This window comes from Xiphias gladius, chromosome 4 (assembly GCF_016859285.1).
Source record: "Xiphias gladius isolate SHS-SW01 ecotype Sanya breed wild chromosome 4, ASM1685928v1, whole genome shotgun sequence".
Classification (NCBI taxonomy): Eukaryota; Metazoa; Chordata; class Actinopteri; order Istiophoriformes; family Xiphiidae; genus Xiphias; species Xiphias gladius.
Window position 1 is genome coordinate 14,655,540 of NC_053403.1, and position 27,837 is coordinate 14,683,376.

The 27,837-nt window shown below is 40.6% G+C and overlaps 1 protein-coding gene across 1 annotated transcript in view; it reads right to left on the reverse strand.

The window, feature by feature from the left end:
- Positions 1–415: 415 nt before the first annotated feature.
- The window catches only part of nbas (NBAS subunit of NRZ tethering complex), a 164,929-nt gene continuing 137,507 nt past the window's right edge, over positions 416–27,837 (reverse strand). The window contains exons 49-52 of the mRNA XM_040125994.1: positions 21,071–21,210; positions 16,139–16,286; positions 14,927–15,061; positions 416–1,557 (exon numbers count right to left, since the gene is read on the reverse strand). Coding sequence (XP_039981928.1) covers positions 1,282–1,557; positions 14,927–15,061; positions 16,139–16,286; positions 21,071–21,210 — 699 coding nt within the window. The 3' untranslated portion in view covers positions 416–1,281. The remainder of the gene's footprint in view (positions 1,558–14,926; positions 15,062–16,138; positions 16,287–21,070; positions 21,211–27,837) is intronic.

Genomic DNA, 27,837 nt, shown 5'->3' on the forward strand with positions numbered 1-27,837 from the left:
CAAACCTCTGTGGAGTTGTGCGTGCTGACCATTGAAAACACTTTGCTAAACTGCTTTAAACTGATTGTGTAACAAAACAAAAAGTGCATTTGAGGGCAAGCAAAAAATACACGCCAGTCAGAGGGCTGTAATTATCTTGGACTGAAAATGCTGTAATTATAATGCAAATTTCTTAGTGCATTTATTACGAGATGGACTCAAATCTGTATAAAAAAACCAATTCATTAAAAAGAAAAAGTAAAACTCAGGGAATTGTTAACATGGTCGACTTTAAAAAAATTGTCTCTTTAACAATATACATATATATATATGTATATATACAAATATCATACCCCAAAGATTCACAGACTTCTATTTTTTTGCATGTTACCGAATTATGTTCCATCAACATCTTTATCAACATAAAGACAGAAATGGAATACACAATAAAATGAAAACACAACTTATTCTCATGTCATTAGATTTTTCTTTATTTCAGCTCCGAATCGCGGGACAGAATGAAACCTGTCCTCTATCAAGAGAAACAAACCATGCTGACAGCATCATTGCATGTGTAAACACACACATACACGTTGAGTCCTCACCATCATTAGCACTACGTAATATTGCTGGGGCGTCGGTGCTCGTATACAGCATTGTGCATCTACACACACACAAGGTGCAGGGCAGTTGTGGGGATAATTTGTTTAGAAGGAATTAATTAGACATTATTAGGGGGAAAACAATGGAGCAGAGGCAGGGTGTTTAACGATGGGACGTCAAAGTGGCAAACCTGTCACGGAACAATAGGCTAATATCCACCCACTGCTTCCCGGCTACTGCTCAATTACTTTAACACACAATAGGATGCAGCACACACACACACACACACACACACACAAATAACGGCAAGCAGCCAGTGCATTTTCTGATCAGCCTTCTGTCTGAACATTCATTCATGAGCGAGAGACAGCAGCGGTTTGTGTATTTATGTATGTGTGTGTCTCTAATTGAGCAGATGTTTCACAATTAAAAGGTATCCGCTCTTATACCTTGAAGGCAGACACTGCAGCTCCTGATGACGTGTCCTCAGTTGATGAGCCCGAAACCCAGAACAAAATGCAGAGGTACAGATTGATATCACTTCTATTCTCACCTCATGCCAATTTCTTCAGATCTCAATCCAATCTCTCCTTCCCTAAAGCTGCTTTTCCGCGCGGTCCATGGCTACGTTCCAAACTGCCTCCCCGCCGTGATCTTTCCCTCAAACCTTGCCCCCCCTTGCCCACTTCCCTCCTCCCCTCACAGCCACTTCCTGAGAACAGCTAAGGCAGAGTTGAAGGTGAACTGGGCCTGGTGAGTTCCACGGTGAGCCAGCAGCAGGGAGCCCGCCTCGGGCCTGTGGCCTGCCGCCAGCAGCTCAGCGGCGGCTTTCTCCACGTCCCAGCCTCCCTCCTGCTGGTGGGACAGCATGTGGGAGCTGAGCAGGGGGTAGAGAGCCGAGGAGACGCAGCCAACCAGGAGCCCGGCGTCCAAGAGCAAGGACAGGAGCTCGGCGTCGCAGGAGGAAGCTGTCTCCTGGAGGGAAAAAGTGTAAACACACATGTGGCGATAGAGTGATGAGAAACTTACTTTTCTTTTTTTTGAAATGTGATTGCCTTTTTTCATCCCTGCAAAGAACATGTGCCAATAAACAGCCAGAACTTTGGCAAATATGCAGCCAGTCTCTGCCAGGTAACCAGCTATCATTCAGGTGATCTATTCTACTCTGAACACCTACTGGCTGATAACACAATGAAAGTGGCTGCTAGATTTAGAGATTAACCAGCCACAGTGATCTGTAGAAAAAGGTTACTTTAGCTTTTTCCTGCAGTGGCAGTACTTTGAGTCTGTGTATGATTACAGTGTTACACGCTTGAGGAAACATGATGAGGTCAGAGTGGTAGGTCGCATCCTGTGTTGACTCTGTGGGGGGCCAACCCACCACCATCCCCATGGGGGAATGGTGGTGTGTGTGGTTTGCCACCACACACACACACACACACACACACACACACACACACACACACACACACACACACACACACACACACACACACACACACACACCCTTGCCCTTTTTTTGTGCCGTTATTTGCAGCTTTGAGATTCTGAGTTTACAAAACAACTCTGTAAACATGGTCATACAGCCATAAACAGACCTTTACATAATACCTTAATCCCTTCTTCCGCTGTTTTACATCAATGAACTGCTTGCAAATTTTCAAACAGCTAAATGCTGCTGGGGCTGCTGTGAGTGGTTTACAGGCCATGAAGAAGCAAGGCTGAGTGCTGGGGTTGAAAGGCTGTCTGCTCTGCCTTTGCCTGTGACTCAGGCCATCTCCTCCGCATACTCTCACCTGTTTGTTCTATTATTAAGCTTGCATTCATTCAACTATACACGCATTATGTGTGCGCGCACACACACACAGACAACAGTGAGTTGTCTCGGTGTATATCTGGAGCTGAGGCAGATCACTTATAAATGTGGAGGACATGTCTTCTCTTCTGTAGTGGAGAAAAGGGAACAGAGCCCGATGAATTTCTTTCTCTCACCTCTAGAATCTCTCATCTCTGTGCGGGACTGGCTCCATTTTTCTCTCCTTGAAGGAAAATTCATCCTTAAAAACATGAAACCCTTTAAAAAAGATCACTTCACTAAGTGATGATGGATATTAGTGAACCTGAACATCTCGCATGAGAGTTGAGAGACATTCACCTCTTGTCATTGACAATGATACTGTCCCCTTATGATATTACTGATCATATTTTGCACATTAGATAACTTTTACCTTGTAGTAATACAAGCAGATCAGAAAAAGAAAATGATCACTGTGTCCCAAAATTCATTGTTTTCTGTAAAAGTACTCTGGATTTGAATGTATTTACCATTTAAATACAAGTTCATGGTTGCTTTGGTACAGGAAGAAAGGTAGATAAAGGGTTGACATATAACACTTGTAGAGATACAGTATGTCATGCATGGCTAATAGTTTAATTTCTCTCTCACATTGAGAGATGGGACCAGAGTCGGGCCACAGAGAAAAGACATACAGTGAAATTTTGAATCTTGAGACGGACGTTGATGAGGAGATCATGCAGTTATAATGAGAATTACGGGAAAGAAAGATGAGAGAGATGGGAGGGCTTAGGAGTGTGGAAAATGAATGATGGAGAAAGATGGAGGGAGCGAGCCGGAGAAAAGAAAGACAGACATGCACTGAAAGCATCAGATACATGCATTTTTAAGTGCACAAACTTTTTCCAAGGCCTGAATGCACACTAGAACCGAGGAGAGGCTCTTATAAACAACTTAACAGCTTCAGCTTCAAACTTTTGATTTGGAGCCTCCACAGAGGCCCAGAACAAATGTTCTGCATTTGACTTGTGGAGCTGCAGTGAACACTGACCCATTTTGAGGTTCAATATCGCACAAAGATAATTTCAAAGGTAAAGGAGCAAGTAATGTAAACTTCTCAGAAGTATGGATACAATATGATCAAATAGTTTATCTTTATAGTGTCCAAAGATGGGCCATCAAAAACTGGGTGTAATTTTTCACCCACCCAACATTACTGGTTTATACCGCTTGGTCTTATTTTCAAAGTTCTGGCTATCACACCTACCAGTTGTGATAACAGTGTACTCGTAAAAGCATTTCCTGAGACATGGGGACACAGTGACAGTGCAACAGTAAAGTCAGATGAGGCAAGAAACACAAGCAGTTACAGTAGATGATTAGACGTCCTATAAACAAGCCAAAGGCTATGCAGATTATTTAAACCCATTTATTTGGAGGTAAAACCAAAACTGAGCGCAGCAGTAATGCACTGCAACTACAGCAAGTACTGTAGGTCAATTTTGGATGTTGACAACGGAGAGTTTACGCAATAATTTGCCTGAGTTTTCTCTTCCAGAAACATTTAGCTAATCCGTTGTTTTGTTTAAAACCACTCAACTTGTGTTAATTGCCCTGTTTGACTTTATTTCACCAACATTGCCACATTACCAGATCTCCGCTATAACCTGGTGACTACAGTCTTATTAGCACGAAAAGAAATGATGGTCAGAACAGGACCACAGAGTCCACAGCCACGCTAGCAGCTTTGTGAGGCTGTACTTAGGTACAGCGGTGCTTTGAGCTCAATGCTAACATCAGCATACTAACATGCTCACAATAACAGTGCTGACATGCTGATGTTTAGCACGTATAATGTTTACCATATTATACATTCTGAGATTAGCGTGTTCGCATGCTTGCATTTAGCACTGAATTCAAAGTACAGCTCTACTGTTAATACTTAAATAATTGTGCAAGTAGTAAATCAAAGTAGTGGATAATTTAAAATGTTCGACCTTTTGATGGTGCTAGATGGAAAGCAAAGGGTCCACCAAAGTTATAATTCATACTAAGGGGGGCATTAATGTCGGTGCAAAATTTCTTGCCACTCCATTCAATAGTTGTTGAGACATTTCGCTTAAAAATGGAAATCTCAACCACATTGTTGCTCTTGAGGAAAAGGTGTGAGATCGAAGTTATTAAGATTCATCCCCTGGGGGACCATGAATGTCTGTAAAAAAATTCAAGGCAATCCATCCAGTAGATGTTGAGATATTTCAGTTTGGATTAAGTGGTAGACCAACCAAGTGACAGACAATGCCATCCTGAGAGCCATGTGCTAAAACTGAGAGCCAAAATGTTATAAATTAGAATTATTTCTTAATATATCTGCTTTGTTAAATGTGGCCTTGTGGTGCTCTACAAGACTGTTAGTGTAATTGAAGACTGCAAAAAAAATATGACTTGACCTAAAGGTGTCCTTATCACTGAAATCACCTAAAAGGTTTTCCTGTAATGACAGCTCACACCTACAGAATACACGTGGCTCTGCATGCCCCAAACACGAAGACCACTGGTCGTAAAGCTCTACCAGGTGGCGTCTAAAAGTAAGACGGAGGAGATATTTATGTCACTCTGATTGAAAAGAAGCTGGAATATCAACCATCGTGGAGGGGAGATGCAGGTGCCAGCGCTGTGGATGCTTTGGATATCACACCTGCAGGTCTACAGGGGACATCAGTTTAGAAAGTATCAACACACGCATAAATTATTTGGGCTGCATGAGATTTGTACAGATTTAGAGGACAAGGATTCAGTCTTGTTGCTGTGTACTGTGACCAGTTTCAGGACAGGAATATGCACATATTTTAAACACTCACACAGAAACACCGACTACTTATAAAGATACACAAATTCTGTCTTTCCTGTACTTTCTAATCCATTATGGAAGAGAGAAAAGCACAGGCCTGGTGCACGACACACAAACACACACACACAAACACACACACACACACACACACACACACACACACACACACACACACACACACGTGCAAACGGACACACACGCACACACGCATGCACACGCACACACACACACACACACACACACACACACACACACACACACACACACACACACACACACACACACACACACACACACACACACACACACACACACACACACACACACACCTCCCAGGCTATTCCTGTTTGACAGTGTCAGTAGAGACAGCAGATTTGAGTCTTGAGTCAGTCTGATTGACAGTGGAGCTGTAAATAGATGTGAAGGAGCAGCAGAGAGATGGAGGGATGGAGGGGAATCTCGATATCAGAGCGGAGCAGACAACTTTGTCTTTTTACAGCATGAACAGCACCGTCGCATTTCAGGCACTGCTGTTCGTCCAGCGTTTGCACCTACTGTCAGTATGCAGTACATGGTAGACAGCAGAGTGTAATGACAAAGTTCAGAAGATCACTAGCTATACATACCGTCTTGAATCTAAAATTTTCTTTTACTTCCTTTATCATCTTTATTGAAGTTACAGACATCGCTGAGTAATTTATCTGCTATGATTTTCCTCTGCAGCTACTGAGAAATATAGTTACTCAAGGAAATTACCTATTAATTTAATAAGTAATTTATGATTCTTAGTACTGTGAAGCCTCATGAAAGCATGGAAGTGATGGGTGATGATTCAATATTTTCATTTATCAACTTTCAGTGGAATCACATCATGACAATATGATCATATCATATCATCGTTCTGCAAATTTCTGTTGTCTAAATGAATGATTCCAAACAGGCTGTAATTAGAAGAATAATTCATCATTTCGGGGAAGAAACCTATATGCTTTCATGCAGAGAGTTACACAAAAAAAGTCGATAACACTCTCCTATCCGGCCATTAAAAATGCAGCTACTGCCAGAAGATGATTAGCTTATCTTTGCACGCAGACTGGAAGCAGGGGAAAACAGCTAGCCCGTCTCTGTCCAGCAGTAACAAAATTCAGTCTACCAGCACCTCTCAAACTTAGTAATTAACATGGTATAATATGTTTGTTTAGTATGTACAAAAACTGAAGTGTAAAAATGAACATTTTTGGTTTTACCAGAGCCAGCCTCTGGTAATCTAAATTGCGTGTAAACAACAGCGGGATTTGCGGGAAAGTCGCTAAAAGGAGAGAGGTATGAGTGCCTGAGCAGAACTAGCGCAAGTTTAAATGTACAGCAGGTAATCAGCCGTTGTAATGAAGAAAATAGCAAAATTAGCTGGGTTCAGATAGAGCAGCAAGAAATGGTACCAGCAACACAGAAATGCTGGCAACCAGAAATGAGACAATATGTTTTACTGCAGTATGTAGGCACTTGAATGGCCAATCACTACTTTTACTTAAAATAAATTTCACTCAAATAGAAGTAAAATAACTTGTGTAAAAATGTACTCAGTTAAAATTACAAAAATTAAATTTACAGTGTTAGATATTTAAAAGGGGGAAAGGGAAGTTAAAAATGTTAAACAGTGATAAAAATGACAAAACTATTAAATTAAAGAACATCTTTTAGCTACCAGGCGTTTATGCATTAGTATTTTTCCCAGGTGAAAACCACACCAAAAGCACCCAATAAATTCCAGTCAGGCACTTTGCAGTCTGTGCATACAACTGATAATTACAAATATACATTCAGTTGGCAGTTTATTAGGTACACCTTTTTAAAACCACTGCAGTCAAGTACAACAGTCCAACAACAAAAATCCTCCATTCAAGAAGGTTTCACTGAGTCATTGAATCAACTGTATGATCATTTTGGAAGATGTAGTGTATGGTGCTGTCTAGGTGTATTGGATTATAAAGAGAAGGTTTTTCTGTTATTTAGCCTACTTTCATTGGTATAAGTGGGGTGGACAAAATAATAGAAACACCTGGAAACCACAGCGAGTGTCCATAGACTTTATGTAGCGGTAGTTTTGTGTTGGAGTTTGTGTTATTCTTAATTTTTCACTTCAAGATTTTCATTTTTACTGCAAATGCATATCGGTTCCAAATATTGGTTACCTGTCTACTTGATTACTTATAATCAGTACCGGAACCGGCCCTTAAAAAATCCTATCGGTTGACAGCTACTTGAAACACAGTCAGAAATACAGCAGGAAATTTAACAGCCACCTCACTAATGGTTAAAAAATTATAAACCATCAAAAAAGTGATCATTACTAACATAAACCAACATCTTCTGAACAGAAACATTACAAACTCTAACAAAAGGTAACGCTTGCATTTTGAAACATAAAACAGCAAACTTAACACACTACTGACTGTGTAGTGGCTACTAAGTCCAGCACAGGCATGATGGGAAATGAAATTCGTCGCTATAGTCTACATTTTTTACACTTTTCCAGTACTATGTTAAACAGTGCCTGCAAATAAGTGTCTGTCAATTTAGGAATGACAACTTGAGAAAGCTACTGACTGCACGGCAACTAGTGGCATCTCGCAAATGTTGAAGGAATTCAGTTCAAATTTGCTTTATGGGCATGGATGTCACAACAATGTGTCGTAGGAATTACATTCTTTCACCAATACAGGTGCCGTTAGCTAAAGCTAGCGATTTCAGTAGACAACTCAGCAGTTTAATGTGTAAGTGAGATGGAAAAGCCATCAAAGAAAAAACGCTGTATGGTTGTGGTAAAAAGGAGATTTCAGGAAAAATGGATCAACTCTTACTTTGTGATAGCTCGGCGAGCAGATAAAGTTATCTGCCTTATCTGCAAACAGGTGAATTCTACGGTCAAGGAATTAAATGTTAAACACCATTATGAGACCAATCACAAATCCTAAAACCGATTTATGGCTGAATAGCACAAACGTGAGGTTGAACAGTTTCAGCAGGACTTAACTGCCCAACGGTCAGTCTACAAAAAAAACTTAGTAGTAAAGTAGTAGTACAGACAAGCTATGTGGTAGCCCCCCAAAATTGCATAGTAAGCCGTTCAGTGATGGAGAGTTTGTGCAGGACTGCTTGATGAAAGTGGCCAACATTGTATGTCCTGAATAAAAAGTGAAATTCAGAGACATAAGGTTGTCAAATGACATTGTGATGCAACGCCTCAATGATTAAATCATCAACCTTGAAGAGCAACTGAAACAACACATCAAAACTCTGGGCAACAGAGCCTTTTCAATCGCACTGGATGAGAGCACAGACATTTCTGATACACCCCAGTTGCTGATTTTTATTCAACCGTCACATGGGAGTTTAAAATTGGTGAGGAACTGCCAAGCATGGAGAGTCTCAAGGACAGGACAAGGGGAATCGACATTTGTGATGCAGTGTGTTGTAGTCTCCATACATACAAACTGAAGTTGTCATCAACAGACGGTGTCACAACAGATCACCAGCGATGGTGGAGTTAGACCAGTGCTGTCTCATTGCTCTTTGACCAAGTGTCCAAGGACGGAAATAAGAACATAATCAAATATCACTGCATTATTCATCAAGAGACCCTCGCTCCTCATACGCTCTAAATGAGACCTGTCATGGACATTGTTGTCACGACTGTTCAATTCAATTAAGTCCAGAGGTCTGAATGAGCACCAATTTAAAATGTTTTTTGGAGCAATCTGAGCCAGAATTTGGTCTTGTCACATACAGTACTTAGATGCCGTCCGGTGGCTGAGCTGAGATGAAGGGTTTTGTAACCTGAGGAAAGAAATCGCAGAGTTCATGCAGTCAAAAGGACAAGATCTGCCACAGTAAAGTGAAACTGAATGGCTCTCGCAAATGAACATTATGTTTTGCATTGCCTGTGCTTGTATGGGTATGGGCATCTGTCGGCAGATGCGCATTTGTAATCAGTCCTTTGTATATCAACGACAGGGATCGTGCCTGACATCAAGAAAATTATGGCCAAGAGGACAATAGCACCATAAATCTCAGAGTAAGAGAAGTTTTGTTGATGCAGTACTACATTAATAATCATTGTGACTTATCAATGATAATAAGAAAAATAATGTTAATAAAAATGATAATAATGTGTTATTGTGGTATATGCAAAAGGGCTAAAAGTGAAATCTCTCTGTCACTCTCTCTCTACTGCAGGTTCACCTCTGCTGCCGGGGAAGCTGGAGTCAGGAAAATTGACTGCGACAGGAATGAAGCCGTACAGCAAGACAACTGTGACCAGAGGGAGTTAGCACCATAAATCTCACAAGTAAGAGAGGTTATATGGATATAGTGACAAATTCATAATCATTGGGACTTATTATTATTATTACTAACAACAACAACAATAATAATGATAATAATAATAATGATAATAATAATAATAATAATAATAATAATAATAATAATAATAATAATAATGTGTTATTGTGGTATGCAAGCTCCTATTGTAAATGTGCTAAAATTGAAAATCTCTCTCTCTCACTCTCTTTCTACTGAAGATTCACCTGTGCTGCTCAGAAAGCTGGAGTAGGACAAATTGACTGTGACAGGGAAGAAGCCGTACAGCACGACAATTGTTACCAGAGGGAATCAGCACTATAAAATCTCACATGTAAGAGCAGTTATGTTGATGTAGAAGCACATTCATAATCATTGTGACTTAATAATAACAATAATAGTAATAATAATAATGTGTTATTGCAGCATTTGGTGAGCTCATATAAGTGCCAAAACAGCTCCTCTCTCTCTCTCACGTCAAGGCAGTTCAGCTTCATAAGGCAAAGTTGCTTGTGAAGCATGTTTTTTTTTTTGTTGGTTTATTTCCTAATGGGAGTCGATGCTGCTTTGACTTGCTTTGAACAAGTGTCTGAATGTAGGGTGAAGGTCAGCTGCAAACCAGTAGCCATGGAGTTGGAGTGATTGTAGCGTCTTGTTCAGGGACATTTCAGGAATGTGATCTCTTGCTACTACATCAGTTTAAAGTGGATGTCATGTAAAAGGCAGTTATGATACCATTCACCGAGTCGACCCTACAGCTAACCATCCCAGCTGCTGTACCTCTCACAAATCTGTATATCCATCAATACTGCATCCATCCTCCTGTGATTCCTCCCATCTCACTGCCATTTCTCTTCCTCTCTGAGTTTTGCGTTTGCTCAGCGTTCATCCAGGCCTCGGCCTTACAAACAGTTTGGCGCAACAAGAATCTGATTGAGGAGAGATCCATCATGTCTTCCTTTCTCCCTCTGAAAGGTCAGCAGCTTGGAGAACATGAAACCTGTCCTGGGGTGTATGTATTTTTGTGCACAGGTATGTGTGTGTGTGTGTGTGTGTGTGTGTGTGTGTGTGTGTGTGTGTGTGTGTGTGTGTGTGTGTGTGTGTGTGTGTGTGTGTGTGTGTGTCAGGTTTAAAGCCCCTCTAAGACTTCTCTAAAGGTTCAAACAACACCTTGTCTGACTCTTCAGTGAAGCAAAAACAAGAGGCATCTTTCGCCTCGTGTGTGTGCGTGCTTGCGCTCGTGCTTGCTGTGCACTGTGAGTGAATGCACAAACACTCAGCGTGACAAGAGAACTGACACATCAAACTGCGGCCATAAGATGTCCAACCCCCCTCTCACTCTTGTTATTACCTTCTCATTTCTTGCTGTCAGGCCCTGTGAAAGACAGTTAGGTTGTGTTTCTTGCTTGTTTTCAGTGGCCGCTAAATGTTGCCTGATTGGTCTGGTCAATTTTTCACACCCTTGTTTTCTGTTCCTGCTCTGCATGTCTCTCATTTCCTGTATATGTCTTTCTCCGCCCTCTCTCTCTCTCCTTGAGCTAAACCCGGTTGAGAGCTTAATTGGAATTACCGTGCACGTACAATGCCTAATACATAATGCATGGCCAAGCCTTCTTTTATCATTTAAATCATAAAGCTTCTTTGGGATGCCAGACAACACACAACTATCTCCATTCCTCCTCCTCTCATCCTTTTCTCTCCTTCATCAGGCTCTTTTTTCCCATCCCTCCATCCTAACTGTCCCTAGGCTTTAGTGGTGCAACAAACTGCGTGCGCACACACACAACACCAAACAGTCCTTGCGTACAGGGTGACATGATTGAAAGTGACAGAAGAGGAGGCTGTGATGCCAAAAAATAAAAATAAAAGTGGGCTGTGACGCACATGAGCAAACACAAACACACATAACGTAGTGAGCAAATCAGGGATCAACGCACTGAGTTGCAAGCAAACACAGCTAGATTAACAGGTCCAATATGGCACCAAAGCTGTAAACAAGACCACTTAAACGAGCAATTAGACACATAATCACTCAATCAAACACACACACACACACACACACACACACACACACACACACACACACACAGGCCTGTTGTTTTCACATCACTGGGCAGATAGACAAAAGTGTATGTGATTCTTTGGGAGGCCTTGGAGTGGTTTTAAACCTGATTACAGACACACACACACACACACACACACACACACACACACACACACACACACACACACACACACACACACACACACACACACACACACACACACACACACACACACACACACACACACACACACACACACACACACACACACACACACACACAAACAGTCTCTCACACAAGGGTGCACAAAGACACAAAGAGGCAAAAAGCTACAAGGTCTGCTAGAACATTTCGCTGGGCAAACTTTGGTGTGTGCTGCAGGTCTGTGTTTGCGCACACATACAGCAGGGTCTATATACGCTGTACGAAGCACTGACAGCTCATTCATTCGGCAGGACAGCACTTATCAGCCCCCATCTCTGTCTCCCATTAGTCAGGCTGGTGTTAACCCCTGGCTCCCTGCTCCACTGCTCCCCTCTGCTTCTCCACAGCCAGCCCATACATCTTCACTAGAGGGAGCAGAGCGGATAAGGAATGAGAGGAAAGGAAGAAATGATGGGAGGGAGTGACTTTGAGGAAAGAAAGGAGAGGCCGCATGTTTTGCTGCTCCCAGTGAAGAGAAATAAAAGCCTGCATGCCTGCACTGTATTTTCCTGCATCATTAAGAACAATACAAAGTCTTCTACATAACCTGCTCTGTCTACTGCTTTCAAATCATCTATGCTACTCCTATTTCTTTCTGTCTTCCCTTCCTCCTTCAGAGCTCAAACCCCCACTGTGGTCTCCTCCGACAGAGCAGGGAATACCTATTAACCTATCACATCACAGCAAAGCCAGACGCAGTATATGTGAGGCAAAATGAACACACGTCTCACACTACGGCTAAATAGATTACTTTATTTTCCCATTTACTTCTTATGTCAACTGGTTTTCTGTAACACCATTTTAATTAAAAACTAATCTTCAGAATTAATCTTTTTTTTAAAATCACAATCTCAGGGGCATCTCCTCTCTGGAAAAAAAAAAAAAAATGCGTCGACGCTCAGAAAAACAATGTGCACACTAGTCTGTGACATCAGACACAGCAGAGTGTCAGGGAACACATACTGGTGGGGCAGTGCTTGAAGATAAGGCCCGTCAGTCACTCAGACTGACATGTTATTTTCATGTACTTAATCAAGAGCGCGAGAGTTGATAAATTCATGGTGCATTGTGGCAAAAATCAAGTTCAGGCTTGTTAATGTAGACATGACAAGGCAGGTAAATAAATCAAGAGTGGCATTTATGGAACCATTCAAATGTCTTTTTATGATAAACTAATTTTTTCTGGTATGTTGTAGTGAAACAAAAGAGACAAAGGAACAAACCTCAATGACTTCAAGGACTGAATAATAAAAATAGTCAATTAACAGTTAAGCTTCCTCAGTACACTCGCTGAATTTCTGATTGACCAAGCTGAACTAGAATCACTTATTCTTATCCTCCCTCGATAAAATCTACTGATCTACTAATGGCTAGCTGCCGACAAGTCCAGGCTATTTGTAGATCTGATAAAAGGCCTCTGATTATCATCCTTGTGTATCTACTTAAATTTGGTCATGATTGTGAAAAAACATGTAGGCAACAAGGGTTAGAAGAGAAGCAGTGTGAACTATTTAATAAAGGTTCAAAATAAAAAAATTAAAAAACTGTTTACCATTTAACCCCATTGTGTTGCAGCAGAAATCTCTGCCACACAAATGTAAGTACATGATTTTTTTGTACAGTGACATGATTTTAAAAATACCTTTAGAAACCTATAAAATTTAACAACATATTCTTCCAGTGCCATGGTTTTCCTGGTTACGTGAATTAATAGCAAAATGTGCTACACATAAACACACCTAGGCAAACGCACTGTCACACAGACAAAGAGAAACTGTCACACAGTTGAAGAAATGCACACGTAAGAAAATACACACCCACGGCCACACACATACAACTCCACAGTGAGCACCAAGCCAACACATTATCAGATTTACTAGATGTAAGACGATTTCTCTCTGTCTCTTTTGATGTTATCTACAGATGAACACTGTTCTGTGCTGCTCCGAACACGCCCCTGCTCATTCAGCTCTTAAGAAGCAGAGGCGATATTATTTCTCAAAGCAGTGTGACACACTAACTGTCTTACTAAATTCATAGTACCCTGATTTATCTTCTCTGTCATCCCTCTCTTCAGTCAGGCTGTGCACCCTGCTCTGTCCTCTCTACCCCAGTCTCGGCCACTTCTAAATTTTCATACATTTGCTCTGTCTTGTTCCCCTTCTCATTCTATTTCTCTCAGTCCCTCTCAACACCCATTGCTCCTCCATTTGATTTGCTCAGTCCCACATCAAAATACATGATCTTCTTACCACCTTCAACACCCTGCTTCCCTTAGTCCCACTCTCCTTTCTCTGTGGGATAAACGGTGAATGTTGCTCAGGTGTACCGATATAGGAACTTTAATGTTTCATTTAATAGGGTGTCTGTCACTAGTATATATAATAGTGAGGCTTTCTCTTATCTGATCCAGGAACAAAGAGAGGGTCTGCTGGGTCTGAGAGGCCTACTTTGTGACAATTGCTTATCTGATCAAGAAACAGTGGAGAGCGGCCCACACAGTCTTAAACGATTACTCTCTTATCTGATTTTGGCTTCCCAAAACTAGAGGACAGTTAGCAAGAGGATGAATGTTAGGTTATTTGAAAGTTAAGAATCTTCCTTCTTATCTTACAACAGTGAAGAGGTTTGATAATTTGTGGCACTTCTTGCTGGGGAAGAGACAAGACTTTCTTCCATCACATCTTCGTCACTCGTCTTCTCCTGTGGCTGCTTTTAAGCCATTTATCAAGCAAAAACTGCCAAACGTTTTCTAGTACCAGCTTCTCAGATGTAAGGATTTGCTGCTCTTTGCTGTTTTTATGTAACTGAAAAGTGGAAACTTTTGGGCTTTGTGTTGTCGGCTGAACAAGAAAAGTAAGCTGAAGACATCCCCTTGAGCTCCAGGAATCTGTGATGTGCATTTTTCAAAGTTTTTTCAAGTCTTATAGACTAAATAATTATACAATTATTTAAAACAAATTAAAATATTAATTGATAGTAATAATAATAACAAAATCATAAGTTGCAGCCTCAGTTTCCGTCCAAAATGGAGTCAGCTTGGTCTGCATCTGAATATCTAGCTTTGTAGACTATTAGAGTAACACTTACTGCCGTCATTTTGTTGATCTGATCTAGAGTCAGCTGCAGCAGTTCCACGTCACCACTTTCAGCCATCAGTTTGAGTGCAGGCTGCTGGAGGTTTGGCTGGTTCTGGAGCAGCAGGGTGGCTATGTGTCTGACACACTGGAGAGGAAGAGAGAGGGAGGGGGGTGATAGATGAATGGATAGATGTGTGGATGAATGGATAAAAGGCGGAAGGAGAGAGATAAAAGCAAAAATAGGATGAAAATAGGGAAATTTAATCAGAAAACAGTAAAAAAAGAGGAGAGGACACAGAGGGAAGAGAGTAGGTGAGGAACAGTGAAGGTTAATCGATGTGCATATACTGTACAGACACACAGGCACATAATACTTTTAAAAAGGTCTACACACAAACACACACACTCAGCAGACACACATTCCTATTGCAGTCCCATCCAGTAATATATGGATATCACAATGCAATCTGACTCCCCCATGCTCTGGCGGTTTCATTCCAGCAGATTCAAATTAAAGCTGTTCAGAAGAGAGTAAAAGGCCTCCTTCTCCACCTCCCACCCCCTTCCCACACTAATATTAGACAGCCTGGCGGACACTAGCCTATTCACGCTGAATAGCATTAGCGCTAAACTAATATCACAGTCAGCTGGCGCTAGACATACAGAATGGCATGAGGCTTAGCACTTCCATGGTGCTCAGCAGGGCATGAATAGCATTAGAAGCCGTCAGATATCGAAGAGCGGCTAGTGCTGATAGCGCATTGCGAAAGCACCGAGCTGATGCAAACACGTTGCTGTGGGTTACATGCTTAATAGCTTTAGGTTCCCATATTAAGATAAAGGGGTAAAACAGTGGCACTGCACTGAGGTTACACTGAATGCCAGCAGGCTTACTCCCATATATTGATGACCATGGTGATAGCTGATTAATCGAAAATGTGTTGAAGCCAGATTTCACTTTGGTTAAAAATATGAATTCTCACTGTCCACACTGTATTGTAGAGGTGGAAGAAGTATACGGATCTTTTATTTAAGCAGTCTGTTTTCTTTTACTTTTCACAAATTCAGCCAATTGTTTTAATCAGACATTGCAAAAGTGAAATTACTTTTGAAAAAGTAATGTGGAGTAATTTGATCTACTTTTCAGATTACTGTTAAGAAGGCCAATACATCTGTAAACAGTTACTCAAAAGAGTGTATTCTGATTGTGTGTTCTGATTACCTGTATGGGGAGCTTGTGTTTTGTGTTATAGAGAGTCCGCACCATGGTGACTACCTGCTGACCCAGGTCTAATTGGACCTCTGGCCCCTGGCAGTGGGTCAGCAGGGCCGAGGTCAGCACCACCCAGGGGTTACGCTGTGACTCTGCCCTGGAGATAAAGAGCAAGACAGGTCCTTGAATATGAATGCGTGTAGTTGTCTCCTGGGCTTCTGTGTCTTCTGAGGTGAACACAGAGAAAACATAAACTGGGCACAAAAGCAAACATATGAAGTACATAAGCATTGCATCTGAACATTAGTCCTGTATACTGGAAGATACAGGATATAGAAAAATCCAAACAATATAGTAACATGTAAAATCACAGTTATGTTATTCAACCATTACTCTGCAGTCCTAAATCATCAAATGGTAATCCTGTTAGACAATGAACAGGTTTACAGCAGCTGACTATGTGCACCATATAGTATGAAAATGTACATTATAAATAATATAAATACAACAGCCACATAAGAATAACAGCCTCAACCTCCCTTCAAATCACAAGCTGACGTGAAAGAAGACTTATCAAGAATTATCAAGAGGTCTGCACACGAGCTAATGAATTCTGACGCTGACATGTAAGTGAGGAGGAAAGATGTTTGACCACAAAACTCCTGCAGTTAATATTAAACACCTACAAGCTGCATTTTCTCCCGCTCTGAGAGAACACCAGGGAACAGCTGCCAGCAGTGAGAGGTGTCACTTTGTTTACACACCCCTTCATGAGCTCTTCCAGACCTTTGCTAATGCCTCCTGTGTAACTGATTAACTCCCACCAAGGTCAGCAAATGCCAATGATGCTAAGGAAGTACGACCTTCATGGATCCTCTATAATGCATTAAAAAAAAGATGGAAACCATAGAACAACTCATTATCTGTTAATTAGATCTTGGTTGCTTTATTAGTTCTATCATTAGCATGGCAAGGAGTTAGTACTATTTTAAAGCCCCTATATATGCTGGCTAACACTAATGTTAGTGGTTACGGAGGCTGCACTTGTTAATGCAAAGCCAAGGTCTCATTATATCAGTGCCAAGCCTCAGGAACAGAATCAAATCACATTTTTGAGCCTCGGTGAGGCTCTAAATATTCATATAATGTATGCGGGAAAATTATTTAACCCTAGTTAGAACAGTGCCGTCACTCATCTCTCAGAAACAAGCAGAAAAGCACCACTGTAAAGGAGGGAACATGCTTCCAGTGGTTCGAAAATAGGCATCAACATGCTAGCATAAGTTCTGTATTTGATCAACATGACTAGCAGTGCATTAAATATTGAACAGACAGAGAGGTTGGAGATGAGAGGAGGAATCTTATATGAAGCGACTGTATGCTTTGTGTTCACATGATAAAGGGTAGATGATAACATGCTGATAAATCCTTGGTTATATAATGAGAAATAGAAATTGCTGGCATTTTCAAGTGGTTGAAGCCTGATGCCAGATTAGGCTGCTGAAGGCATGTTAGAAGATGGAGGCCCTGTGGTAAGATCCTAAGTGTCTATGTATATCAGCAAAAGAAGAGTTTGTGTGTGTGAGTGAGTGGCAGAGCTTGAAAATGAGATAGAGACAGAGAGCAGGGCTCCTGTTAGTGTCTGTATGTAGAAAAGGCAGCTCTCCATCTAACTACGGGGGTGTCTCATCCTGACCAATGCTTCACCCTCAGATGATGCGGCCATGGGAACAAACAAAGTCCACTTGCACCGCTGGCACATGGCTGCTTCCTGTGCTTTTACCAGAGGGACAGGGAGGTACTGCTGAATGCGACTATGGGTGTCTGTGCGCTCACCAAATCTCTCATAGGGTGCAGTGTGACTCACAGCCAGCCCCCGTTCGTGCTTTGAATCATGACTCAGTTTATGCAGACAGACTAAAGGATAAGCATTTGAGATGCAACACTCAATATAGCTCCCAAAACAGCCTCTTGTAGTCTTACTGGAACAAATCCACACTCTAAAGACAAACATATACACACACATATACGCGCACATGCACACACTTACACAGTAACCACACTTCATCCTAACCAGGATTAAGTGCTGAGTCAAACAAGTGGTTTTGGTTAGCAATGTAAGAGATAACACCCTCATTTCTGCACCACCTTAAATGAGGCACTTGAAGGTTAAGTTATTCTGAGTTTTGTGTCTCAAATTACGAGCGCCGGATATAGCAGCCATTGCATATAAAATGCACAGTTAACACAGATTAGACTTAAATTTCAGGCTTCTATAATTCAAAGAGGCACATTACAGCGTAGCTGGTGTATGTATGCATGTTGCAGCAAATTACCTTGAGCGATTTAAATGAGGTCGACTTAAGAGACAAGAAAAAAAACAAATCCATAATCAGAGACTGAGTCTGTACTCAACATTATGTTCGCATTTAAATCTGAAATGCTGCCCACCTGCTCAGTCTGTAGTTAAAAGAAATGATTATAGCTGAGTGTCCCAGCTGTGGTGGTTTGACTACAGCTGTTGCACTCACAAAGTCAGTAGAGTGACATTGTAAAATCCACAGGTGAACTTGAAGCACCTTTGTTGTCCAAACCTAATCCTGTCTCTCCTACTGCTTCACAGTTGAATGTGAACTGTGCCAGAGGAGACAACGACTTCGCACAAGCCCAATGTGAATTCTGCTTTCACTACAAATAATATGATAAATAATAACCCTTTTTCACACTTTCTCCTTTGTTTTCATCTCCACACTACGCTGATTTCTCTTACATTGGATCAGATGATACAGTATCAGCCAGAAAATGGCCCAAACAGAGTTGCAAAAAATGATTCTGCATCTAATGGCCTGTTTTCACAGCAGAAACTCTTCCAGGGGACCAGGAACCATTTAAGAAAAGCAAGGAGTCTTACCTGCATTTCAACCAGAGGAATTATGGAATTATGGTCTAAACTTAGCCCCTCAGTCATAGTCTCTGGCCCCTAAAATCTCCCTGGGGTAGTCCTTTCTGATGACCCAGGAACTATCAGGGCAGTTTGCTGTGCTGACTGTTGCTAATTTATCAAAGTTCCCGCAGGCAGCTACCTTGTGTACTACTTCATTCACGCAGTAAACAGCACTGGCTGACTGTAATATCAATAGGACGAGGGCTGGATATTTCTCAAAATTTCGATGTTGTCAGCTTCCTGGCCAGTCTAAACGTAGAAATAAATAGGGAAAGCATGTCCAAATGCACTGAAAGCATTTGCTAATTCTTTCAGTACAGTTATGCTCTAGAGCAGAAATAAATAACCATCAAACCTTGGCATATTTTCTTTGCAGCCATTCAAACATCTTTGTGTCTTTCTATTGTAAATACAAAGAAAAACAGAGTGATTCTTAATCAGTTACTGTTCTTATTTGCCTAATCTTCACAGTTCTTCTGATTTGGTGGAAATGGAAACAGAGATGCACAAAAATTCCTGATTTAGTTTAGTTCTTTTGGCTCCTCATTACCTGCAACTATATGGTGGAAAATGAGCTTAAGACTGCTCACAAGGCAACAGCAGAAAGACTAACATGCCAGATGTTTTTTAGCCTTTGTCTGAGGCATGGTGGCAATAAAGCCACGTTTGTGCAAATTCCCGATCGCGGAAGTCTCTCTCTGGCTCCTCCTGCCCGATCGCCTTTATATTTCAGGAAGATCATGAAGTTACAGCAAGACCGTGATCCCCTGATCATACCGTGATCCCATATTGTGCAGTCTGATCCTGGCACAGTGTGTACTCCAGATTAAAAGAGCAGGAAAAGAGCACAGCCAGGCAGGTTGTGTGAGCCTTTAAAGTGATGCATCAGTAATGAACATATGTAAATCTTGTTCATCAACAAGGTCATCAGAGTCTGTAAAGCTAACTCACCTATACACAGCTTTGTGCACGTCCTTGTAAGTTTTTAACAACCACTTGAGAAAAACTCTACTTTAAACTGCTGATCGAAACTGTTTGAAATGCAGTCTGCTTTGATTGGGCTGGAAGGATAAATTCCAGACAGCATAACCCTGTATTGTCTCAGTGGTCCTCAGAGTATTACTCACTTTTAATCGAGAACAATGGAGCAGGAGGAAGACCAATCACATCATTAGGCACTTATCGATAATACAGCCAACACTGGCTAAGGCTCATAAGACACCAGCTGGTGCAAAAAGCCCAAGCTTTGTGATGACGCCTATATTCATTTCCAGCTCTAAAAGTCTATGTGCAATACATGCCCCTGAGTGATTAGAGCCACAATTCTAAATTCCCTGTCTTAATGAAATGAGAACACATTGCGCAGAGGATGCCTATTAAAACGTCAATGTCTTCATATGTTTGGTAACAAACAAAGTGCCGTATAGACCCTGCTGAAAGTGTCTTTGGTTAACTGTTAAGCACCAAAACACACCCACTATCACTTAGTTTAAGAGTGACTAAGGGGGCTGCTTTGACCCAAACTAGGGAAGTAGCACTCATTTTTTAACTTTAAAACTGACATTCAGTTAGGATGCTGAGAGGGCACCAACACATTCAGAGAAGAGGTTAAAAAAGAGAGAAACTGAGGTGAGAAAGGATAGACATAAAGTAAATCAGCTGCTAACCGGTTTAACCGCATTTTCTATCCTTAAAAATCTGCTTATAGAAAATATATTTTTTTGAGGGATTTATTTATTTATTTTTTTATCGGGTTTGTTTGAATTTGTGAATGATGCAGTTGCATATGAATTGTAAACATGGGGTTATGAGCAAATTAACAAATCAAGTCATTAAGTAATGCCTGTCCTACAGGTGCTCACAAGAATAGGTTTGATATTTTGGGAATTACGCTCATCTAACTTTCGGCAAGAACATCAATAAACGTATTTCCCAAAATGTCAATTACTTTAACATAGAGAGAATAAAAGAAAAGTAAAAAAACTCATTTGTCTTACACTTCCTCTTTCAACATAGGTGGCCATGCTTGTAGGAGGAGCATGAGCAGCTGAAAGTCCTCCCACTTCTGAGCAGCTTCCAGCAGCTCCAGGAAGAGAGTGTATCGTTTGTCTTCATTCTCTACATCTTCTATCTGGACCTGGGAGAAAATGTGGAGAGGAAGCAAGTAGGTTAGAAAGGTAAATCAATTTGAGCCCAAAATGCAAAGGTCTGTGGTGAAGATTTTGACTGTAAAATATCCTCACTTCATTCAAGCACAAATTAGGTAAATGAAGCTTGCTCAGACTTGAGTAACCATCTGTTTCTTTAAAATCTTGCTACACGTGCAATATCATGGATGATAATATATGATGATAAATGCTAGCATCATCCACTGAGACATGCATCTCAGTGATCTATTATTTTGGCCACTTCCATGAGACACCATCCTGCACAAACATTAACAGAAACAGGAGAGCAGCTATCACTGATTTCAAATGCAGCAAGCTCTCTAAGAACTTAACAACCTAATGATTGCAGTAGACTTTGTGAGCATGACATTCCTGCCAAAGCAAGACCTGAATGAAATGTGCAGTCACACACAATCAATCTATACTAGCATCAAAGCCTTCAAACTTCAAATAAGGCAGTAAAGGGAAGGAACAAGGCTTCCCATGTAATGGAACATTTCAGTGTTAGTCTAAAAAAATGTCACTTGTGGCTGCACTCATTCTATACTATAATGAAGACAATAGAGATCAAGCGGGAGAGTTTGAGAAAAGAGAGTGAAAAGGAATGAGGGAGGGTTAATGTGGATAAAATGAGAGGAGGAGGGGGCAGAAGGAAAGTAATTAATTTTCTTCTCAAAGGTTGGCTTCTAGTGTGATTTAACAGTTCAGAGAACGCCTGATTTCTGAGGGGAAAACTACAACCTGCCAAAGCGTGGCTGCAGCAAAGACAGGCTCTGTCACACACACATGCATACTTGTATCCACACACACACGCACATGCACGCGCACGCACGCACACACACACACACACACACACACACACACACACACACACACACACACACACACACACACACACAAACACACAAACACAAAAGACAACACATACATCAGTTGCAGCCAGACTCATAAAACATAGTTTCAGCCTCAATGGTGTTCTCAAATTTATGACTGGATTTTTATGTACAGCCTGCTGATATTTTATCAGTATAAAGGTCTAAACAATCTAATTTAAACATTTTAAGACATCCAGAAACTTCCTTTGCATTAACCTGTAAATACAGACCTATTATTTAAACCTTTATTTTCAATCATTAAACAGTTTGGTAATGAAGTTGGTTTAGTACCGATTCCGTCTGTGCACTGCTATTGGTACTGGTGAAGCTTCAGCTCCAAGGTACTCATAGTTGGGATAGCAAATGAAGCTGTCCCATTAAGAGTCATTTAATTAAATGTATTTTGAGGCAATAAATACTTTTCCTATGGGAGGATAAATTGTGAGATCACTGGAGAAATATGGCTAGAATATGGCTGGTGTACCATAATACGCTTTTTTCATACAAAACATTTATAAAAATTATTATTAAGAAAATTAGTTATACTTTTAAAAATGGCAATGCTGACTGAATGTACCAATGCCAAAATTCTGTGGAGTCGAGCTCATGTCACCACAAGAACCACATGCCCCACTGCATATGCTTGTTGTTTCTACATAACTGGATTACAAAGCCTTTGAACAAAACATGTACCCAAGAGATATTTCTAAAAAGCCACAGTGGAGAGCAGGAGGTGAATTCTTTTATGTGGTGTACATCATTGTGCAGGAAAAAAAGGGAATTAAGCCCCCTGTTGCTAGTTCCATGGCAATGACACAAATATGTTTCAAGAGTAAGCACTTTTGCAAGTGACACGATAAATGTTGATAAAGGCTCTTGTTTTGCTGGTGATATAAAGTCTACTGGTTGTAGAGTCAATCAATAGCCAATGTCTGAGTCCCTAAAAACCTTTTTAAAACTTTAAATTTGATGGAAGGGAGTGTTGGGATATCCATTTCCAAATGAATTTATTTGCAAAAGATTAAAGGAGAGGCGATTGTGGTCCTCAAAGAGTGGTCGAATATACAAAAAGCCTAACTTAAAACATGGATGGACAGTAATAAAAAAGAACATTTTTCTATATTGGCTCTAGGGATGGTGATTGTCAATAAAAGATCCAATAGATGACTGTTTATTAAGGAGTACTCGGATAAGCTGATGTCTTTAATGAGCATATGATACTCTTACTGGTTATGAGACTTTCGTCGTAATAAAGTTGATGCATGGAATAAATAAATAAATAAATGTATGCCTAAAAAGCACAGGCTAAATAAGTGGCAGCACAGTAGATCCATGCTTAGAGCTGTAGTGAAGTGCCTTATGATGGGAGATGGAGCAATAAATGAGTAAAGCTGAGGCTCAAGACCCCTCTGGAAATGGAGGTCATTTGGGAAACAGAAATGGAATCTTAACTACCTGTAAAAAGCCCCTACTGCAATCTAAAGCTCTCAAATCCATCACTGAATGTAAACTGCAACCTAAAGCCTGTTCATCATTGTTATCGCCTTACTGCATTATGAACACTGAATACTGAACATTTTGTAGCTATTGACGCATTTTATGAGTCTTATGGCCACATTTGTTCATCATCTTAGAAAATTCAATGCAATGTAAGTCCTTGAGATTCCCTGATAATAAACCGATTGTATGTTGTCGCTATCAAACACATTACAAATTGCGAAGACACACAGACATATCCACATATGCACTCTTCACACATACAAATACACACGTACTGTACATACAACATCCTCTAACACACTTGCACGCACGGAAACACACACACTCATCGAGACTCACCTACAGTAGACCGCAGATTAAATTGCTGCCAGTTACTCTGTGGCTGTGAGGCTTTTCTTAACAAGGAAGGATGTAATTAATTATGCCTAGTGATTAAAATCTACATTTCCTCTGTGGTGTTGTACAAAGAACAGAGGGCAGGAGGGCAGGAGGGCAGAAAGAGGAGGGAGGGAAGGAAAGACGAGACTGTCAGCCCAAACTTTAACACTGACTAGAGAAGTGCTGACAAATTAGATCGGTCTCTCAGTAAATCCACCAAACTATATTTATATTCATACCGTATGCACCATTCGGTCCACCTCTTTGTGCAGTGGCATAAAAAAGTTTCAGTACCCTTGGAAAAAATTTCTATTACTGTGTATAGCTTAGTGAGTAAAAGATGACCTGATTTCCAAAAGGCATAAAGTTAAAGATGACACATTTCTTTAATATTTCAATCAAGATCACTTCTTTATTTCCATCTTTTACAGTTTCAAAATGACAAAAAACGAAAAGGACCCGAAACAAAGGTTTGGCCACCCTGCATGGTCAGTATCCAGTAACAGACCCATTGGCATCAAACTAGTGTCACAGCTTATAAATGCTTTCTTTAGAAGCTAAGAGTCTTCCAGTTCTTTTTGGGGGGGATTTTCACCTATTCTTCCTTGCAAAAGGATTCTAGTTCTGTGAGATTCTCGGGCTGTCTTGCATGCACTGCTTTATCTATCTGCAGATTTTCAATGAGGTTTAGGTCAGGGGACTGTGAGGGCCATGGCAAAACCTTCAGTTTGTGCCTCTTGAGTTAGTCCATTGTGGATTTTGAGGTGTGTTTCAGATAATTAGTAATCCTCTTTTCATCTTCAGCTTTTTTTTTTTTTTTTTTTTTTTTTTTTAAACAGACAGTGTGATGTTTGCTCCCAGAATTTTCTGGTATTTAATTAAATCCATTCTTCACTCTACATGTGAAATGCTCCCCTTGCCACTGACTGCAACCCAAGTCCAAAGATAATCGATTGGGGTGCCCAAACTTCTGTATAGTGCTCCTTTCCTTTTTTCACTCTAAAATTGTACAAAACAAAAATAATACACTAATCTTGCTTAAAATGTTGAAAAGAATGTTTCACCTTTAACTTAAGCCTTTTGGAGATCAGCTCATCTTCTAATCACTTAACCATTCACAGTAACAGAACTTTTCACCAGGGGTGCCCAAACTTTTTCATGCCGATGTATATTTATATCTCTTTCTCAAACCTCTTTTTTGCTTTTTGGCTGGACCGCAAAGCAGGACCAGCCCTATAAACGCGAATATCCATGACTGACTGAGTGACTGACTGAGTGACTGACTGAGTGAATGAGTGAGTGCGCGCGTGACAAAGTTACACCATTGGTCAGCCAAATGCTGCGTGACTGAGTGCTGAGATTACACCATTGGTTGACCAGCTGAGTGGTGGAGTTTCTCCATTGGCCATTGCTCTCTCAAAACGAATTGTCGCACATAGTTTCTATTGTGTAACCAGGGGGTCACGGCAGTGTTGCCAACTTAGTGTCTTTGTCACTAGATTTGCCTATTTTCCCACCTCTTCAAAAATACTTCTAGCGACAAATCTAGTGACTTTCTGGACAAACCTTAGCCACTTTCTGTATAAGAGAGTCGCCAGTATTCCTCCACGAGCATGAAGTCAGGCTTTGCCTTCACAGGTACACCTCTCTCTGGTCTCAATCAGCTGACATAGAAATGAATGAACTTCTAAATCTCTCTCAGTGATAATTTTACAAGTAAATATAACTGAAATTGCAGTACAGCTGTTTTCTTTAACTTATGTGTATTGTAATTTTTTCAGTCGATGTTGTGGTTATAAAATCAGGATTTTAGCGGCGCAGAGCAGCAGCTTGGAAATGGCTTGGAAATGACTGCTGGTTAACATGTAGTCTTAATGGTCTTCGTTATTGTCACTATTTCATACTTGTTTTGCTGTTTGATAACAGAAACAGAAAAACATGTAAATGAGAACAGTTTTATTGGGAATTCGGCTGTATTAAAATACTGTATATGTGAGCAAAGAGAGTAGGAGAGAAGCAAACAGACAAACGGCGGTCCAGCCGTATACTAGGTTTTGATCTAGTCTTGTTAATCTAATGTTTGTGATTCCCTTTTCCTGCTATTTTGCTTTCAAATACTTTAAATCTCAGTTCCTCTCTTCCCTCCCCATCTGTCCATTCCAAGATCAGTCAGATGGAGAGTAGGATAAATGCTAATGGCACAGTATATTTGTGAACTGAGACTCTGTTATAGCCCACACCACCAATTAATCATTTGCTAAATCTCTCCTCCAAACAGCAAATGTCCTTTCTCTGCTTATCATGTAACCAGACACAGCAGGCTTTGCATCTCTCAACATGCAACACAAAGTGGTAAACATTGGGCTCCAGTAAGAGTGATAGTCAGCATTTAAAGAGTTTACAGGGCTTTTTTTTTATATCCTTTGCAAGGAAATAGATTAAAAGGAATGGCACATCCACTGTGTAGTATTTCCCCACTGTGTGGAGGCTGATCCTGGATGCTATCAGGGTTTATGAGAGTTATGAGTTATGTTAGAAGCTCTGTCCTGCTCTTTATTGGATATGGGTAAAATTACACTCCAGCAACCCTGATCGGCATTACCTCAGATAGCGTTGTGTTTGCCAAACTCATTGGTTAGCTCTCATCCCAAAAGCCTGTTCTTTTTGTAACATTAAAAGTGAAAACATACTGTGAGAAAATACAAATATGACGCATTACAATCCAAACAGGGTTATGGTAGGCTGACATCTAATTTTACATTTTTCTGTATCATACAAATAAAACAAGGAGTAACTAGCTCTACGCTGCAATACAAGAACAAGGCTGTTTCGTTATTTCATTGTCTGGTGTCGAAGCTGACTTGTTTCCAGTGACCTGAAACTTTAGCCTCAGTCATTTTAGCCCAGTAGTATGTACGTAGCCATCAAGTGAAGGCTGAAGTAGATGAAAAATGGCAACTAGTATTTACAACAGCTGCATTTTCGCTCTCTCTCTTTTCAATACAGGGAAAAAGTGAAAAACTCAGTGGATTTTGGGGGCCTGTGTGTACCTTGGTGGATGTGTGTAAAGTGATACCGTAAAATGGATATTGCATTTTTCCAGCTACTGTAATTTTGCATACACTGGTGAGTATTTTCAACCTTGTTTCTTTGAAAGGCAATATAGAGTTAGTAAGGGGCTCTTCACTGCATTGACATTGACCTTACCATTGTAAAAAAGCACACACACACACACACACACACACACACACACACACACACACACACACACACACACACACACACACACACACACACACTTGTTTTACCACTACTGAGGACCTTCATTGATTAAATTTTTTTCCTTAACCCTGAACTAAGAAGACTGAATAAAATGTCATAACTTCTAAAGTTTTATAAAGCTGTACAAGAACACAGTCACATGCACATTTCTATAGGATGAACAGCAATTACAGTGTGTTGTAGTTTGCCCAAAACAGCTTGTGTAGTCAGAGAGGGTAACTCTCCACTGATTAAAAACTGCAATGCAGTCTAACCCTGCTATCAGCATATGATAATAAAATGAGGGAAAAAAGAGAGAAAGTGTGTGAATGTGTGTGTATGTGTGTGTGTGTGAGAGAGACAGAGAGAGATGGGAGCTGCTTTGGGGCAAATCGATAGGCAGAGCAGAAACTGGCAGAAAATTTGTGTGTGAAAACACACACTCATACAAAAACACAGTTCACCAAAGGATAGAAATGGAGCTGAAGTATAAAAGACTGCAAGAGACAAGTCTAGAAGATGTGTTTTCTTTTCATAAACGAAACTATGCATGTGTGTGTGAGAGTGAGAGTGAGAGAGAGA